Source organism: Hemibagrus wyckioides, linkage group LG27, assembly GCF_019097595.1.
Source record: "Hemibagrus wyckioides isolate EC202008001 linkage group LG27, SWU_Hwy_1.0, whole genome shotgun sequence".
NCBI lineage: Eukaryota > Metazoa > Chordata > Actinopteri > Siluriformes > Bagridae > Hemibagrus > Hemibagrus wyckioides.
Window position 1 is genome coordinate 9,818,328 of NC_080736.1, and position 20,487 is coordinate 9,838,814.

Here is a 20,487-nt window from a genome sequence, read left to right on the forward strand (position 1 = left end):
AATCTTTCTAAGAGGTGATGCAAACAATGAAATGGGATTCTTGGAAGTCTAAAAAAGGCAAGATTCATTTTCTGACACTGAAGCACTATAACTGAAAATTAAGGAATGCACAAAGCTGGAATAACTCATACTTTATATAAAGAAAAGCCTGGGTTTCGCCACTTATTGCTTAATTGTGCTATGAAAGTGATGTATATAATCATACAAAGACAAGCAACAATCCTTAAAACATTTATTAAGAATGACTGTTAATGAGAAACATACAGTGCATTTTATAAAAAGTAAAAAAAAAAAACTACACTTCTGTATAAATTTGGTGGTTGAAACCGTAGATACTGTATACACAAAGCAAAATGTGGGCTAGAAATAAGAAACTGTACTAAAAAATGCATGCAGAACCATGAGTATCAATTAGTAGTGAGACGTTCATATTTACCGAAATAATTCAATTAATTTCTTATTGATAATTCTACACTTTTATATTAGTATTTATGCTTTCTATTATCTTATTGCACAATCCCTGACTACACATAGTCTTTGTCCAAAATCATAAAACTAAAATGTAATATTGACATCAGGCTGATTACTGGGGACTAGGCTGCATGCTTGGAAGAAGAGTTAATGCATTCATGGACTATATGAATGCATTATTATCTAGAAAACTTTCAAATCATACAATTAAAAAAAACCACAAGAAGTGCAAGTATTAATCTAGGCATATTAGCAAATGATACCGAGACAAATTACAAGATTTTTTTAATTCATCAAGACAATCCAGTCAGTACAATTTATTCTTTATTCTTAGCTGAACCAGTAACACACCGTGACCGCTTATATCTGTTAAGATGAAAATACAGTCAGCTGCTGTAGGAAAACATGCCATGATCCTCTTCATGATTCTAAGCATCACAGCCCAGCAACTCCATCCTTAAAGTGATGCGTTCGTGCCACTCCCAAGGCAGGAAGCGCACGAATCGGGCAAAGAAAGGTGGCTCAAACAAGTTCTTTTTGTGTGTATTGTTGTCAATGTTGCCTTGGAAAATCTGAAAAAGAAAAGAAATCTTGGTGAGATTCTGACGAAATATCCTGTTACATAAGAAGTTTACACAAGGGATTTATACAAGGTTTCACATTAGACGTATGAACAGAAGTGATATTTACACATAAAGAGGAATACTGTTTCTTACAACAAGAACAATTAGATATAAGCTTTTCCTTAGAGCCACAAAGAATACAATGCTGAGATGATCTTCAATTTTCAGAAAGAAAGACTGATCGTAAACTCTAAATTTATGGTAAAAAAAATGCGCACAGAGGCATGTTCAGACTAGAGCAAAAGAAAGAAACATAGTAACATCCCTTAAACATAGCAAACACTTGAAACCTAACCGAACCCACACAGGTCAAAACTGGAGAGTAAACATAATATCCCAAGATATTTCCCCAATATTTCATTAATAATAGAATGTAAAAGAATTAAAATACTCTGATACATGGTCTTACTGCAATATAGGAATATAACCAACAACAGCGTTATAATCGTTAAACGTCCGCAAGACAAATTCCTTACGTTATAGCAGCTATAAACAGGCATTTTATCAGTAGCTTCTCTTTTATTACCGTCTCTCTTTTTTGTCATCTTATCATTGTCATTTTACCACTGTCACAAAACACCTAGATAAAACTCCATTGAAGCTTCTCTTTTCAAATTTTTGAGTTTTGAGAATTTATTGTTGAAAGAATAATGTACTCAAATGTATTAGAATTCATATAAAGCCGTATTGTCAGAGCTGCTGTTCCAGAATATTAATCAATGGAGAAACAAAATAAAGAGAACATTCACTAACCTTATCTGTTCTGTTGGTTGCATCCTTTACAATGCTCCATGACTGACCATCGTCACTGTATGCAATCTTAAAAGCAGACACAAACTGCACCACGCCAAAGTCTTTTGCTCCCTGAGTGATGATGCCTGTGATTCTCTTAGGCTTATCCAAGTCCAGCTAATGAAGACAAAACACCATAGTAAGATAATAAGGCCTTGATAAACAGCAGGGGACCCAGGGTCTCTGTAAATAAAGCAATAGCCATTTCACTTAAGCAAACACCTTTACTTAACACCTAAAAATAATAGATATTCAAATGAACCAATTTAACATACAGCTGTTGCAGTTCAGCAAAGACGTTGTATTTGTATCTGCAATAATGAAAAGGTCTATTTTAATCTATTTTATTATTAATCTAATAATATTTATTTTTATGAAACACAACAGGTAGTGTTGTCACCTTACAGCAGTTGTTTAATTCCCCCGTTAAATTTTGAGCTTGTGTTTCCACTCAGGTGTCTGTGCTGTGCTGCACTGCCCTTAGGTGCGAATGAGTGTGTGAACATTTGTGTTACACATGCTCTGTGATTGACTGCCTTTCCATCCAGGGTTTATTCCTGCCTTATGCCCAGTGTTCCTGGGACAGACACCACTATGGTCCATCATAACCCTGACTAGGATAACATGATGACTGTAGATGAATGAATGAATGAATTAAGTTCTAAAATGAATACTAGACAATGCAGCAGAGAAAGTGAACTTGAAAAACTATGGCAAAAACTACATGGATAGGCTTAGGCAATGCAGGAACTACATAGCTATTTCTAGTTTGGGATGCATATTTTTCAGTAACTGCCAAAATGCAGTGTGGTCAATGAATAACCATCAGCAATCAGATTCCACAATGCAACATTACCCAGTACCTCCTACTCCACTGGGTCCATATATATATATATATATATATATATATATATATATATATATATATATATATATATATATATATATATATATATAGGTACAACTCGTCTCTCATTTCATCTCATCTCATCTCAGTAGGTAGTTCACTCATTCATTCCTGGTCATGAAACTCGAATTTACTAGCTTCTAGCTCTGCACTGTAAAGGCCATCTCATAAAGGCATATGTAATGGGGCAAAAGCACAACACCAGAGTGACTTTCATGATATTATAGGTGCTAAATTTACTATTTATTACTTCAAAAACTGGTCAGAATATACTGTATATTGTGCAGGTGTAATAACCTCAGCTTATTATTCATTCATTCATTGGAAAGCATATTACTCAGTAACTACTATGAAATATTTAAGTGAAACTAATAGGAATAGTGGATGAGGAGAGTGAGGAATGTCTTGACCTAGTAGAGTTTAACAGGTTAATTGAGCAATGTTGGATAAAATAACTTTTGCAATAAAGCAATACAATTGTTTAGCCTTTTTAATGTGAAGCACAGGTCACCTGCAGCCATTCAGTGCGGTTGTTGCTGGCTGGGGACCAGGCATTGGTTTTGCCCTGCTTGTCCAGGCGAGCATAATGTGGAAGCCATGTAAACGCATCTATGCCCCAGGTGCGGAAAGCGCTGGACGCCGACAGCTGGCTGTCTGAGATAAGACGAGACTTCATACCCAGAGACTCAGAGCAGCCTACAGCATTGGAGTAGACTGTAAACAGAAAGATGGAAGAGGAGGGACAATGATAGATATGCTGGCAAATGCAAAGAATAACACATTAATGAAACAGCACATGAAAGGGAGAGATCAATTTCAGCAGCAGCCTGGGAGTAAGAACTAATGGACAGAGATAAATATGGGAAGAGAAAACAGGAGCATGAATAAAGTAAGAAAGCCTAAAAAAGCATAAACCTAAAAAAACAAACAAAACAGAAAAGGATACTACAATAAATAAATGTAATATTCAATAATGAATGAAACAAAGAAAACTAAACACACACAAACACACACATATGACATAGTAAAAAGCACTTAGTTATTTAGTCTAGTCCAGACTTTTGCATCACGCATCTCTAACATTTTTTAATATGAAGAGAAAAAAAGCCTGACCCTTAAACAGTGTTTTTAATGTCTAGATGCTATTAAAAGTGACTATAAATTGCTATAATTTGCTCAAAGAAATCATGCATCTGAATTACTGTTTAGTTCACAGCCAACCAGCTCCAGGCGCAGAGTGCATGCTTTGCGGCACACCACAGGGATGATGCGAATGTACTGAGCCACAATTGGGGGTTCGAACAGATTCGTCTTGGTGCTTTCATTATCGGTATTCCCAATAAATACCTGCAGGAATGATATAAATGCAAGATATAAATACAAACTAAACCACAGAAGAAAAATGGTAAGGCATTATCTCTGCTTCTCACCTTGTCTTTCCTTTGGCCAGGAGCTCTGTACATCATGTACATTTTGCCATCAAAGCTTGATGCCATCTTGAAGGACTTGATGAACTCAGCTGTGCCCATGCGACTGGCTCCCTGTGTGATGATACCAGTGAGACGCATCTTCTTTTGTAGATCGATCTGAAAGAGTGGTCATCGTTAAGAAAATCTAATGCATTAAGTTTCTGGATCAACATATGCAGAGTAAATTATAATGCAGGATCACAGAATGTTCTTGAAATATTTTTAACAACCTCAAGCCAAGGGTTCTTGTCATGGGGGTCTGAACTCCAAGCGTTAACGAAACCCTGGTTGTTGAGGCGGGCGAGCTCAGGTCCCCAGCGCTGCAAACCCAGAATGCCAAAGTGCACCGAGGAGGCAGAGATCTGGGACTCGACAATTCCCCCTTCCTCCATTCCTAACAAAGAGATACAGCCTGCCACAGGAATGAAGACAGATTAGCTCCAAATCTGTACTGTTATATATAGTATATAGCAATGGTTTGATTATAGTGTATAACCATCTGGCTCAGTTATAAATAATAATAATAGTACTACTACTACTACTACTACCACTACTACTACTACTACTACTACTACTAATAATAATAATAATATAATAATATTATTTATTATTATTATTATTATTATTATTATTATTATTATTATTATTATTATTATTATTAATTGGAACAATAACACTATTTTTTTACTGTTTGTTGTTATCTAACAAGGATGACTGTGTGAGAAATCTTCTAAAAATATTATGCTGCAACAAACTGCATAGAGCATTTACAGGATTGCTATAACACCTCCAACATTCTGAGGATATTTTCTATTAGCTGAAAATTATTTATTTATTTGTCAAATATTCAAAGAACTTTTTGCACCTAATAAAATACAGAATAAACGTAGGAAACCATTCTACAACCTGACTGTAATTATCTGAATACTAATCATTACTTAGCTAATCATTACTATGCTTACTTAGCTGGCATTGCTTCCCTACATAAGGAGAAGGGCAATGGCATGTGTAGTCTCCATCCAGGTCCCGACATACGCCTCCATTCTTACAAGGCTGGTTATCACAGTCATTTACATCTGTAAAAAAAAAAAAATGCAGGATCATAGTTCATGTAAAAGTTTGTATGTTTGTATTCTGTAAAGCCAAGATTTTAAGCACAGTAAATCACTGAAGTAGTTGTGAAATTAGTGGTTCTCTGAGTTACCCACTTGTTAAATGATCTGCAAAAGATCATTTAATCAGGTCAGTTATGTATACGTTTATACATACATACATATATGTATGTATAGATGTATGTATGTATATGTATATATATGTGGTGAGTGAGCCATGAGTGAGAGCAGTACAGTGCAGACACTGTGTGCTTTTGCAGGTGCTCTATCTTCCTGTAAACAAGTTTATGATCTCCAGGGTCAGTGTACTCTCTGTGTCCTGCTGTGTGGGTTTTACAATCTCTACTGTACACGAAACATCTAGAAAGCTTACAATGGGCTGTAGAGCTTGATGTTTGCATGAGGTAAACATTCACCAGTGTCCTGAATGTAATAAGAATATCAGCTCGCAAATCTTTTTGTTTTTATTCTTTCTAACAGGTAGGCATTTACTTAATGACTGTTTTTAAACAGGCACCATTGTAGGAATGTAGTGAGGAACAGAGGAAAGTCTGGGAATTCACTGCACAAGGTCATGACCTCAGATAAAACCAGGAGCAATCACAGGCAATGCGACTTCTGTAAAAGGCACAAATGGAGGAGAGAGAGCAGATAAAACCTATTAAAAGTGTGCTTTAAATGGATGAAAGAGGATGACATTCTGTGTTTCACTTGGCCCAAGGTGAGGCTAAACTATAAAAAGCTGTAATACCTACAGTAGATCCCTACATGGACAAAACAGCCTGCTGGTGTATTTTACATCATCAGAAGGACGCGTGATGGAGAATTCAGCCTAATTGTGAAATGTGGAGGTGGAAGTTTTCATGATTAAAACCATAAAAAATTATTCTTGCCTCGCATGGAGAACAATGTATATTGTATCTACTTTATGATGCATTATGCGCAATATTTTTATTTTTATTCAGAAGTTTTATGAGGTCATTGATCTGCCTGCGAAGAGATGTTCTTGGATGTGTTCTTAAACAACACACACACACACACACACAAATGCACACACACTCACAAACATAAAAACACACTGGAGGCCTTGAGGTAGACAAGCAGCAAAATGGAAGAAAATTAAATACTAAAGTAAATTATTTTGATTTATTATGCTTGAGACTTATTTGTCAATAAGTAAATATCTACTTTAACGCTACACTGTTAGAAAAAATATCAGTGATCAAAATCTTCAATTAATCATAAGACAGGGCCTGGTGTATTTGTGTAATTTATTTCTCAAGCTTTTTTATGGCACTCCAGACACCTTGTAAGCTTCCAGATCTATCTATCTATCTATTCTGTATTTTTATGTAGCTAAAATACATTATTCTTTAGAAACCTAAGAAATATTTAATATTAATAAATATTCATTAATATAAATATTTATTGTGTTAATTTAGATTAACACAATTTAAAATGTTGCAAAATGCTCAAGCTGTAATTTCCAGTAGTCACCACTAAGTGGCAGTATGCTCTGGAAATCACCAGTGTAAAAAAAAAAAAGAAAAGAAGAGCATTACTACCTTGAAGAAGATAGGCTGTATTTATCATAGGCTTAGGCATCTGCAGACCAAAACAATTCTGCTCTGAAAACTCCTAAGAGGATTGAAAACCTGAAAACAGCTCGGCCTCAAGCCCAGATCGCCTTCCCACATGCGCAAACACACACACACACACAAACACTTAATCTGGGGCAGAGGTGCTTCGAAGAGAGCCAAACCTACTTAGGTGATGGAAACTATTGGACATCAAAAATTCCAATATTTTAATTAAATGCAAGGAATAGCTTCGGAAAATTGTTCTAGATGTTCTATACTTTTCCAGGAACTCACTGAATCCCTCCATTATATTTAAAGAAAATTCTGGAACCTCATGCATGGCTAAAAGCCCAGACTGGGATCTGCTACTATAAAACCTCTTAAGAGTTGATCAGAGCTTGACGAATTATACTGACGCTATAGCAGCTGACCTGTGTAATGCTAAGGCATTGCCAGGAGTGGGAACAAAGACATTTAAATATAGGTTGAATTTTATAGTTATATTTAAAAACAATGAATGCTCTATTACAACATTGTGGCTAGTAAATTAAAATTAAAATTAGTCATTATTTTAATAATGTCTAAACATTTACATTGCTTGCTAAAATGTTGAAAAATGAAATATACACATACAAATTATAAATATCATAAAAACAAGTATATTTTTTTAAAAGCCCGAAAATCCCACTTTAACTGAATTCTAGACAAAGTATACAGAACAGATTTACTGCTTACTTCCCGTGTTTTGTACTTTACTTCCTGTAGAATGGTAGATGTATGAATCTGTTTTTAAAATCTCATTTAGCGAGCATAAAGGAAGAAAAAAAAAACAGAGCAAGACAAGCCAGGACTGGAAAGTCATGACTATTATTTAAAACTTCCCTTAGTCACAGTGCTCTCTAACCACAAGTGTATATTCTACTTCCTGGGTGTGTCTGTCTTACAATAACTGTAGCTCCAGATGGGCCGCTGCACATCACAAGCTGGAATGAATGTCAAGTTAAGCAAGAAATGCTCTTGCTTGGATTAAAAAAAAGTTAGAAAAATAATTTGTTTGTTGATGAACTGTAAATTTTACATATTTAACATACAATTCATCAGCAGCAGTACTATAACAACGTAATTAATTATTTAAGTGAAAGTTTAGGTGATAACTATGAAATTTGCTATAGGAAAATCTTTAGGGAAATCCTGAATTAAGTCTTGAATATAAACATGTGTGCATCATGTAGCCACAGTCCACAGAGCTTCTGATGTCTTTTGTCCACGATTCAAGGTTGCAGTCTGATTGGCTAAACCAGTTGACCATCTGAACTTCTACACACTTCCATTCAACACAATTAGTTTTTCTGAGCAGGATGTACTCACTTGACTGTAAAAAGTTATACAGTTAAAAGTTATTAAACGTTTGTTTAAAGCAATTACTGAGTGGTGAGTAAATAAGATAATCGCATGTTTGCTGAAAGGCTACTGAAAAAATGGAAGAAGGTCTGTTTCATTACTTGGCCATGTTTACTGACTAAATGGAGCAGACTCTAGCAAATGCTAGATCTAGTGCAAGAACTAGGTGTTATTTGTGTGTGTGTGTGTGTGTGTGTTATTCAATTCAATTCAAATCAATTTTATTTGTGTAGCGGTTTTAACACTTTACATTGTCTGAGGCGACTGTGGCAAGGAAAAACTCCCTTAGATGGTAAGAGGAAGAAACCTTGAGAAGAACCAGACTCAAAAGGGAACCCATCCTCATTTGGGTGACACCGGAGAGTTATGTGCCATATAGTGTTGTGTTTTACCTGAGCAACACGCATTTCAATGTCTTGATATACTTTGTAAAGTATACAAATGCAAGGCAAATTATAAACTACAAGATTAGTGCCACTGTATGTACTGCTGCCAGCATGGTCAGTACACCTGCTTGTTATAATAAGATGGTATACTCACTTATTTGGCAGTTAACGCCCTCAAAGCCAGACTGGCATTTGCAAACATAACCATTAAAAACATCTCCTCGTCTGGAGTTTGCAATCACCTCACACTCTCCATCATTTTTACATGGGTTAGGGCTGCACGGACCTGGAAAAAACACATTTGTGGTTATGTCTCAAATTTGCACATTTTATTTACATACTGCTACCTTAGGTTCAAACAGTGATATAGTCACATAAACATGATGTGATCGTTACCATTCTCTTTGGCAGTACACGTGTCTCCTGTAAATCCTTCGGCACAGATACAGACAAAAGATTCCTCTCCTACTCCAGTCACACATGTCCCGCCATTATGGCACAAGTTCACCTCACAGTAGTCTCCTACGAATACATGAGAATTTAACTCATTTTCAAGTTGAAGCAGGAACTGAGCATTCTTTTGACATGTTTTCGGAAGGGATTGACTGGTCCTGAATGTTAAGTTTTGGGGGAAAATAAAAGACAATCAGGAGGGGAATGTTTTTCAAGCTGCTCAATTAGACCAGGACAGTATAAAAGGCTTCCAAGCTGTGAGCAGCATGTCCAATGGGACTAATGTATCTGCAAACACTAACATAAACCACAAGTGGTAAACAATTATTATTTAGTATTCATGCTTTAATACTGAAAAGGATTCCGTTTTATGCCTAGAAAAATCAAACAGGATGGACAAGTTACACAACACATGCTTGTAGGTTTGTAGGAAGGATTGGTGTACAACTTCTGAGCTTTATTAAGATACAATACAGGAAAGAGTGTGTAAGACAACATATATAGGCATATAAGACAATATATATATATATATATATATATATATATATATATACACACACACACACACACACAGACACAAAATGACAGAACACACAATGGCAACTGATACAAATATAGTTTGGGTTAATCCCATTACTACTCATATCAGAAAGAAGATTAACAGTAAAAACATTTAAACTCTTCAGAAACTCCATTTAATTTAGCTTCCTCCTGCACTGATGAGACAATAATGCAATATTTAAGCAAAACTGAATAAAAACTAGAACACAAAATACATGACATAAAACACAATCTAAATCTGACTAGCTATGGACTTACCATAGACACTCCAAACACAGCAAATAATGAAACTTGCAAGAATAAAGGAGCGATGGACACTTCTTAGCCTCATATTGTTTCAGTCCTAACAGTTTCTTTCCACTGACGTCTCTCAAGGGTTTATTTTGCCGAAAGGGATGCAACAAATCTGAGGACTGGAGTAAGGATTAACTCTGTGGACTGGAGTACTGGGGTAATGACTAAATCTGTGGACTGGAGTAATGACTAAATCTGTGGACTGGAGTAATGACTAAATCTGTGGACTGGAGTAATGACTAAATCTGTGGACTGGAATACTGGAGTAATGACTAAATATGTGGACTGGAGTAATGACTAAATCTGTGGACTGGAGTAATGACTAAATCTGTGGACTGGAGTAATGACTAAATCTGTGGACTGGAGTAATGACTAAATCTGTGGACTGGAGTAATGACTAAATCTGTGGACTGGAGTAATGACTAAATCTGTGGACTGGAGTAATGACTAAATCTGTGGACTGGAATACTGGAGTAATGACTAAATTTGGGGACTGGAGTAATGACTAAATCTGTGGACTGGAGTAATGACTAAATATGTGGACTGGAGTAATGACTAAATTTGTGGACTGGAATACTGGAGTAATGACTAAATTTGTGGACTGGAATACTGGAGTAATGACTAAATTTGTGGACTGGAATACTGGAGTAATGACTAAATCTGTGGACTGGAGTAATGACTAAATCTGTGGACTGGAGTAATGACTAAATCTGTGGACTGGAATACTGGAGTAATGACTAAATTTGTGGACTGGAGTAATGACTAAATCTGTGGACTGGAGTAATGACTAAATATGTGGACTGGAGTAATGACTAAATTTGTGGACTGGAATACTGGAGTAATGACTAAATTTGTGGACTGGAATACTGGAGTAATGACTAAATTTGTGGACTGGAATACTGGAGTAATGACTAAATCTGTGGACTGGAGTAATGACTAAATATGTGGACTGGAGTAATGACTAAATCTGTGGACTGGAGTAATGACTAAATCTGTGGACTGGAGTAATGACTAAATATGTGGACTGGAGTAATGACTAAATATGTGGACTGGGGTAATGACAAAATATGTGGACTGGAGTAATGACTAAATATGTGGACTGGAGTAATGACTAAATCTGTGGACTGGAGTAATGACTAAATCTGTGGACTGGAGTAATGACTAAATCTGTGGACTGGAATACTTTAGTAATGACTAAATTTGTGGACTGGAATACTTTAGTAATGACTAAATTTGTGGACTGGAATACTGGAGTAATGACTAAATTTGTGGACTGGAATACTGGAGTAATGACTAAATTTGTGGACTGGAATACTGGAGTAATGACTAAATTTGTGGACTGGAATACTGGAGTAATGACTAAATCTGTGGACCGGAATACTGGAGTAATGACTAAATTTGTGGACTGGAATACTGGAGAAATGACTAAATTTGTGGACTGGAGTAATGACTAAATCTGTGGACTGGAGTAATGACTAAATTTGTGGACTGGAGTAATGACTAAATCTGTGGACTGGAGTAATGACTAAATCTGTGGACTGGAGTAATGACTAAATCTGTGGACTGGAGTAATGACTAAATCTGTGGACTGGAGTAATGACTAAATATGTGGACTGGAGTAATGACTAAACCTGTGGACTGGAGTAATGACTAAATCTGTGGACTGGAGTAATGACTAAATCTGTAGACTGGAGTAATGACTAAATTTGTGGACTGGAATACTGCAGTAATGACTAAATTTGTAGACTAGAGTAATGACTAAATTTGTGGACTGGAATACTGGAGTAATGACTAAATTTGTGGACTGGAGTAATGACTAAATCTGTGGACTGGAGTAATGACTAAATCTGTGGACTGGAATACTGGAGTAATGACTAAATCTGTGGACTGGAATACTGGAGTAATGACTAAATATGTGGACTGGAGTAATGACTAAATCTGTGGACTGGAATAATGACTAAATCTGTGGACTGGAGTAAAGACTAAATCTGTGGACTGGAGTAATGACTAAATCTGTGGACTGGAATACTGGAGTAATGACTAAATTTGTGGACTGGAGTAATGACTAAATTTGTGGACTGGAGTAATGACTAAATCTGTGGACTGGAGTAATGACTAAATATGTGGACTGGAGTAATGACTAAATTTGTGGACTGGAATACTGGAGTAATGACTAAATTTGTGGACTGGAATACTGGAGTAATGACTAAATTTGTGGACTGGAATACTGGAGTAATGACTAAATTTGTGGACTGGAATACTGGAGTAATGACTAAATTTGTGGACTGGAATACTGGAGTAATGACTAAATTTGTGGACTGGAGTAATGACTAAATTTGTGGACTGGAGTAATGACTAAATTTGTGGACTGGAATACTGGAGTAATGACTAAATTTGTGGACTGGAGTAATGACTAAATCTGTGGACTGGAGTAATGACTAAATTTGTGGACTGGAGTAATGACTAAATCTGTGGACTGGAGTAATGACTAAATCTGTGGACTGGAGTAATGACTAAATCTGTAGACTGGAGTAATGACTAAATCTGTGGACTGGAGTAATGACTAAATTTGTGGACTGGAGTAATGACTAAATCTGTGGACTGGAGTAATGACTAAATTTGTGGACTGGAGTAATGACTAAATCTGTGGACTGGAGTAATGACTAAATCTGTGGACTGGAGTAATGACTAAATCTGTGGACTGGAGTAATGACTAAATCTGTGGACTGGAGTAATGACTAAATCTGTGGACTAGAGTTATGACTAAATCTGTGGACTGGAGTAATGACTAAATCTGTGGACTGGAGTAATGACTAAATCTGTGGACTGGAGTAATGACTAAATCTGTGGACTGGAGTAATGACTAAATCTGTGGACTGGAGTAATGACTAAATATGTGGACTGGAGTAATGACTAAACCTGTGGACTGGAGTAATGACTAAATCTGTGGACTGGAGTAATGACTAAATCTGTAGACTGGAGTAATGACTAAATTTGTGGACTGGAATACTGCAGTAATGACTAAATTTGTAGACTAGAGTAATGACTAAATTTGTGGACTGGAATACTGGAGTAATGACTAAATTTGTGGACTGGAGTAATGACTAAATCTGTGGACTGGAGTAATGACTAAATCTGTGGACTGGAATACTGGAGTAATGACTAAATCTGTGGACTGGAATACTGGAGTAATGACTAAATCTGTGGACTGGAATACTGGAGTAATGACTAAATTTGTGGACTGGAGTAATGACTAAATTTGTGGACTGGAATACTGGAGTAATGACTAAATCTGTGGACTGGAATACTGGAGTAATGACTAAATCTGTGGACTGGAATACTGGAGTAATGACTAAATTTGTGGACTGGAGTAATGACTAAATCTGTGGACTGGAGTAATTACTAAATATGTGGACTGGAGTAATGACTAAATTTGTGGACTGGAGTAATGACTAAATTTGTGGACTGGAGTAATGACTAAATTTGTGGACTGGAATACTGGAGTAATGACTAAATTTGTGGACTGGAGTAATGACTAAATCTGTGGACTGGAGTAATGACTAAATCTGTGGACTGGAATACTGGAGTAATGACTAAATCTGTGGACTGGAATACTGGAGTAATGACTAAATTTGTGGACTGGAATACTGGAGTAATGACTAAATCTGTGGACTGGAATACTGGAGTAATGACTAAATTTGTGGACTGGAGTAATGACTAAATCTGTGGACTGGAGTAATGACTAAATTTGTGGACTGGAGTAATGACTAAATTTGTAGACTGGAGTAATGACTAAATTTGTGGACTGGAATACTGGAGTAATGACTAAATTTGTGGACTGGAGTAATGACTAAATCTGTGGACTGGAGTAATGACTAAATCTGTGGACTGGAATACTGGAGTAATGACTAAATCTGTGGACTGGAATACTGGAGTAATGACTAAATTTGTGGACTGGAATACTGGAGTAATGACTAAATCTGTGGACTGGAATACTGGAGTAATGACTAAATTTGTGGACTGGAGTAATGACTAAATCTGTGGACTGGAGTAATTACTAAATATGTGGACTGGAGTAATGACTAAATTTGTAGACTGGAGTAATGACTAAATTTGTGGACTGGAATACTGGAGTAATGACTAAATTTGTAGACTGGAGTAATGACTAAATTTGTAGACTGGAGTAATGACTAAATTTGTGGACTGGAATACTGGAGTAATGACTAAATTTATGGACTGGAGTAATGACTAAATCTGTGGACTGGAGTAATGACTAAATTTGTGGACTGGAGTAATGACTAAATTTGTAGACTGGAGTAATGACTAAATTTGTGGACTGGAATACTGGAGTAATGACTAAATATGTGGACTGGAGTGATGACTAAATCTGTGGACTGGAGTAATGACTAAATCTGTGGACTGGAATACTGGAGTAATGACTAAATCTGTGGACTGGAATACTGGAGTAATGACTAAATTTGTGGACTGGAATACTGGAGTAATGACTAAATCTGTGGACTGGAATACTGGAGTAATGACTAAATTTGTGGACTGGAGTAATGACTAAATCTGTGGACTGGAGTAATTACTAAATATGTGGACTGGAGTAATGACTAAATTTGTAGACTGGAGTAATGACTAAATTTGTGGACTGGAATACTGGAGTAATGACTAAATTTGTGGACTGGAGTAATGACTAAATCTGTGGACTGGAGTAATGACTAAATCTGTGGACTGGAATACTGGAGTAATGACTAAATTTGTGGACTGGAATACTGGAGTAATGACTAAATCTGTGGACTGGAATACTGGAGTAATGACTAAATTTGTGGACTGGAGTAATGACTAAATTTGTGGACTGGAATACTGGAGTAATGACTAAATCTGTGGACTGGAATACTGGAGTAATGACTAAATCTGTGGACTGGAATACTGGAGTAATGACTAAATTTGTGGACTGGAGTAATGACTAAATCTGTGGACTGGAGTAATTACTAAATATGTGGACTGGAGTAATGACTAAATTTGTAGACTGGAGTAATGACTAAATTTGTGGACTGGAATACTGGAGTAATGACTAAATTTGTGGACTGGAGTAATGACTAAATCTGTGGACTGGAGTAATGACTAAATCTGTGGACTGGAGTAATGACTAAATCTGTGGACTGGAGTAATGACTAAATCTGTGGACTGGAATACTGGAGTAATGACTAAATCTGTGGACTGGAATACTGGAGTAATGACTAAATTTGTGGACTGGAATACTGGAGTAATGACTAAATTTGTGGACTGGAGTAATGACTAAATCTGTGGACTGGAGTAATGACTAAATCTGTGGACTGGAGTAATGACTAAATCTGTGGACTGGAATACTGGAGTAATGACTAAATCTGTGGACTGGAATACTGGAGTAATGACTAAATTTGTGGACTGGAATACTGGAGTAATGACTAAATCTGTGGACTGGAATACTGGAGTAATGACTAAATTTGTGGACTGGAATACTGGAGTAATGACTAAATTTGTGGACTGGAGTAATGACTAAATCTGTGGACTGGAGTAATTACTAAATATGTGGACTGGAGTAATGACTAAATTTGTGGACTGGAGTAATGACTAAATTTGTGGACTGGAGTAATGACTAAATCTGTGGACTGGAGTAATGACTAAATTTGTGGACTGGAGTAATGACTAAATCTGTGGACTGGAGTAATGACTAAATTTGTGGACTGGAATACTGGAGTAATGACTAAATCTGTGGATTGGAGTAATGACTAAATTTGTGGACTGGAATACTGGAGTAATGACTAAATCTGTGGACTGGAGTAATGACTAAATCTGTGGACTGGAGTAATGACTAAATCTGTGGACTGGAGTAATGACTAAATCTGTGGACTGGAGTAATGACTAAATCTGTGCACTGGAATACTGGAGTAATGACTAAATCTGTGGACTGGAGTAATGACTAAATTTGTGGACTGGAGTAATGACTAAATCTGTGGACTGGAATACTGGAGTAATGACTAAATCTGTGGACTGGAGTAATGACTAAATATGTGGACTGGAGTAATGACTAAATCTGTGGACTGGAATACTGGAGTAATGACTAAATCTGTGGACTGGAGTAATGACTAAATTTGTGGACTGGAATACTGGAGTAATGACTAAATCTGTGGACTGGAGTAATGACTAAATTTGTGGACTGGAGTAATGACTAAATCTGTGGACTGGAGTAATGACTAAATTTGTGGACTGGAATACTGGAGTAATGACTAAATCTGTGGACTGGAGTAATGACTAAATCTGTGGACTGGAGTAATGACTAAATTTGTGGACTGGAGTAATGACTAAATCTGTGGACTGGAATACTGGAGTAATGACTAAATCTGTGGACTGGAGTAATGACTAAATTTGTGGACTGGAGTAATGACTAAATCTGTGGACTGGAGTAATGACTAAATTTGTGGACTGGAGTAATGACTAAATCTGTGGACTGGAGTAATGACTAAATATGTGGACTGGAGTAATGACTAAATCTGTGGACTGGAATACTGGAGTAATGACTAAATTTGTGGACTGGAATACTGGAGTAATGACTAAATCTGTGGACTGGAGTAATGACTAAATTTGTGGACTGGAATACTGGAGTAATGACTAAATCTGTGGACTGGAGTAATGACTAAATCTGTGGACTGGAGTAATGACTAAATCTGTGGACTGGAGTAATGACTAAATCTGTGGACTGGAGTAATGACTAAATCTGTGGACTGGAGTAATGACTAAATCTGTGGACTGGAGTAATGACTAAATCTGTGGACTGGAGTAATGACTAAATCTGTGGACTGGAGTAATGACTAAATCTGTGGACTGGAGTAATGACTAAATCTGTGGACTGGAATACTGGAGTAATGACTAAATCTGTGGACTGGAGTAATGACTAAATCTGTGGACTGGAGTAATGACTAAATCTGTAGACTGGAGTAATGACTAAATTTGTGGACTGGAATACTGGAGTAATGACTAAATTTGTGGACTGGAATACTGGAGTAATGACTAAATCTGTGGACTGGAGTAATGACTAAATCTGTGGACTGGAGTAATGACTAAATTTGTAGACTGGAGTAATGACTAAATTTGTGGACTGGAATACTGGAGTAATGACTAAATCTGTAGACTGGAGTAATGACTAAATTTGTGGACTGGAATACTGGAGTAATGACTAAATCTGTGGACTGGAGTAATGACTAAATATGTGGACTGGAGTAATGACTAAATCTGTGGACTGGAGTAATGACTAAATTTGTGGACTGGAATACTGGAGTAATGACTAAATCTGTGGACTGGAGTAATGACTAAATCTGTGGACTGGAGTAATGACTAAATATGTGGACTGGAGTAATGACTAAATCTGTGGACTGGAGTAATGACTAAATCTGTGGACTGGAGTAATGACTAAATCTGTGGACTGGAGTAATGACTAAATCTGTGGACTGGAGTAATGACTAAATCTGTGGACTGGAGTAATGACTAAATCTGTGGACTAGAGTAATGACTAAATTTGTGGACTGGAGTAATGACTAAATCTGTGGACTGGAATACTGGAGTAATGACTAAATCTGTGGACTAGAGTAATGACTAAATCTGTGGACTGGAGTAATGACTAAATCTGTGGACTGGAGTAATGACTAAATATGTGGACTGGAGTAATGACTAAATCTGTGGACTAGAGTAATGACTAAATCTGTGGACTGGAGTAATGACTAAATCTGTGGACTGGAGTAATGACTAAATCTGTGGACTGGAGTAATGACTAAATCTGTGGACTGGAGTAATGACTAAATCTGTGGACTAGAGTAATGACTAAATCTGTGGACTGGAGTAATGACTAAATATGTGGACTGGAGTAATGACTAAATCTGTGGACTAGAGTAATGACTAAATCTGTGGACTGGAGTAATGACTAAATCTGTGGACTGGAGTAATGACTAAATCTGTGGACTGGAGTAATGACTAAATCTGTGGACTGGAGTAATGACTAAATCTGTGGACTGGAATACTGGAGTAATGACTAAATCTGTGGACTGGAGTAGCGATAAAATCTGTGGACTGAAGAAAATTAAAAACAAGACTGTACCACAGAACAAATTACTGGGCTGAAGTAATCAGTACACCTATGGACCAGAGTGAATATAAATCTACACTCACTGTCCACTTTATTGCACATTTATGCAGTTACCCAATCAACCAAGCAACTCCATTACTGTGCTCCATAGTTAATATTATCTATTAAATATAAAATAAAATATTAGGTATGCTGGACAGTAATGGAGTCCTTTGGTCTGTTACTTTCCTCTGGTTCATGGACATATTCGTTGCTTCAGTTCATACATTTCAAAATAAGTACACACATATACATATATATATATATATATATATATATATATATATATATATATATATATATATATATATATATATATATATAAAAAATACATACACACACACACACACACACATATATATATATATATATATATATATATATATATATATATATATACACTACTCACAAAAAGTTTCGGCTTTCGGGTGAAATTTCAGGATGCACCTAAAATGCACTATAACCTTTACAGCTGAACTTAATTTGATCTTCTCTACACTTTTGGATGCACATGTCCAACTGTTCAGTGTTTCAGTACTTTTTGCATAACTTGCTGTTCTCTAACAAGGTGCTTAACGGCAAAATTCACAACTGGTGTTTGATCCATGAATCGACCAATAAATTTTCTGGTTCAGTTAGAATTGGTATTTAAACAGTCCTCTTCATCATGCTGTTCACATTTTGACATCATGAGACCAAGACGACACCTAACAATTGATCAACAGTACCTTGCCATTGCGAGGCTTCAAACAGGATGTTTTCAGAGGGAAGTGGCCACAGAGTGTCATCAGCAGGTTGGAACAGAGATACAGAGAGACTGGAAGAGTCACAGAAAGGCATAGAAGTGGACGTCCTTTGGCCACGTCCCACGTTGATGACCGCTTCATTGAAAACCTATGGGATCCCATAGAAAACCTATGGGATCAGCTGAGTTGCCATGTAGAGGCTCGTAACCCTGCACCCCAGAACCTCAATGACCTGATGGCCGCCCTTCAAGAAGAGTGGAATGCCATGCCTCAGCAAACAATAAGTCGACTTGTGAACAGCATGAGACGTTGTTGTCAAGCTGTAATTAATGGTCAAGGGCACATGATAAATTATTGAGACATTGACATTTTTTGTTGTGGCATACCCACCACTGTTCTTGGCTTTTGTTTCAATAAATTGTTTGAAATCAGGAAATCACCATTGCATGCTTCTACTTAAATGCCCTACTTTCATGATATAATATCACTGTAGCTTAAACTTTTTACATTTTCCATAAATTTCCAATTTGCCAAATATCCTTAACTTTTTGTGAGTAGTATATACATATACTTTTTGTGATATATATATATATATATATATATATATATATATATATATATATATATATATATATATATATATATATATATGTACAGCTCTGGAAAAAAAGAGACCACTGCAAAATAATCAGTTTCTTATGTTTTTTTCTTACAGGTGCATGTATTGGTGAGATGAACAGTTTTGTTTCATTTTTTGTGAACTGCTGACAATATTTCTCCTAAATTCAAAATATAACTATTGTTATTTAGAGTGTATATTTAAAGGAAATGACAACACATCAAAATAACCCAAGATCATGCAGTATTTGTATTTATAACTCAAATAAAACAAAATGCAAATAATTTGTAAACAAACTGTGTTAATGCTTTGGCTAAATAACATTAAGAAATCAGTATTTGGTGGAATAACCCCGATTTGCATGCGTTTTGGCTCCATGCTCTCCACCAGTTTTTTACATTGATGTTGGGTAACTTTATACCACTCTTTTTGCAAAAAAGCAAACAGCTCAGCTTTGCTTGATGTTTTGTGACCATCCATCTTCCTCTCGATGACATTCCAGAGGTTTTCAATAGGGTTCAAATCTGGAGATTGGGTAGTGGCCTCTTATTTATTTATTTTTTTCGGAGTTGTATATACACACACAAAATAGAAACCTTAAATATAGAATACAATAAAATTAAATATAGAATAGAATCTATCTATCGATCTATCTATCTATCTATCTATCTATCTATCTATCTATCTATCTATCTATCTATCTATCAGCCGAATATTATATATATATATATATATATATATATATATTATATCCTCCGCACCACTAGGAGGCGGTGTGCATATCCCCTATGGTCGAATCCCATCTGGGAGGTTCAATCCCAAATATATTTAATGTAAATATAGTGCACTACATAGGGCTCAGAAGCCATTACTTTCTTTTCCCTATAGTGCACATATGTGAGGTTTATGTAG

The 20,487-nt window shown here is 36.2% G+C and overlaps 1 protein-coding gene across 1 annotated transcript; it reads right to left on the minus strand.

Annotated features, from left to right (window-relative positions):
• Positions 1–218: 218 nt before the first annotated feature.
• Positions 219–10,172, minus strand: mfge8a (milk fat globule EGF and factor V/VIII domain containing a). The gene is made up of 10 exons (XM_058382274.1): positions 10,014–10,172; positions 9,138–9,263; positions 8,896–9,027; positions 5,225–5,338; positions 4,493–4,674; positions 4,224–4,379; positions 3,996–4,140; positions 3,305–3,507; positions 1,848–2,003; positions 219–1,043 (listed from the first exon to the last, which is right to left on the minus strand). Exons 1-10 carry the CDS (start codon positions 10,084–10,086, stop codon positions 900–902), a joined length of 1,431 nt encoding a protein of 476 aa, XP_058238257.1. The 5' UTR covers positions 10,087–10,172; the 3' UTR covers positions 219–899.
• Positions 10,173–20,487: the final 10,315 nt, after the last annotated feature.

Bases quoted from the DNA above. Each gene is read 5' to 3' on its own strand.
- mfge8a (XM_058382274.1), bottom strand. From the start codon at position 10,086: ATGAGGCTAAGAAGTGTCCATCGCTCCTTTATTCTTGCAAGTTTCATT. The intron at 4,675-5,224 runs GTAAGCATAGTA...TTCCTGTGGCAG, and splicing joins AGGGAAGCAATGCCAGCTAA to GCTGTATCTCTTTGTTAGGA. The intron at 2,004-3,304 runs GTGACCTGTGCT...TGTCTTCATTAG, and splicing joins ACCGCACTGAATGGCTGCAG to CTGGACTTGGATAAGCCTAA.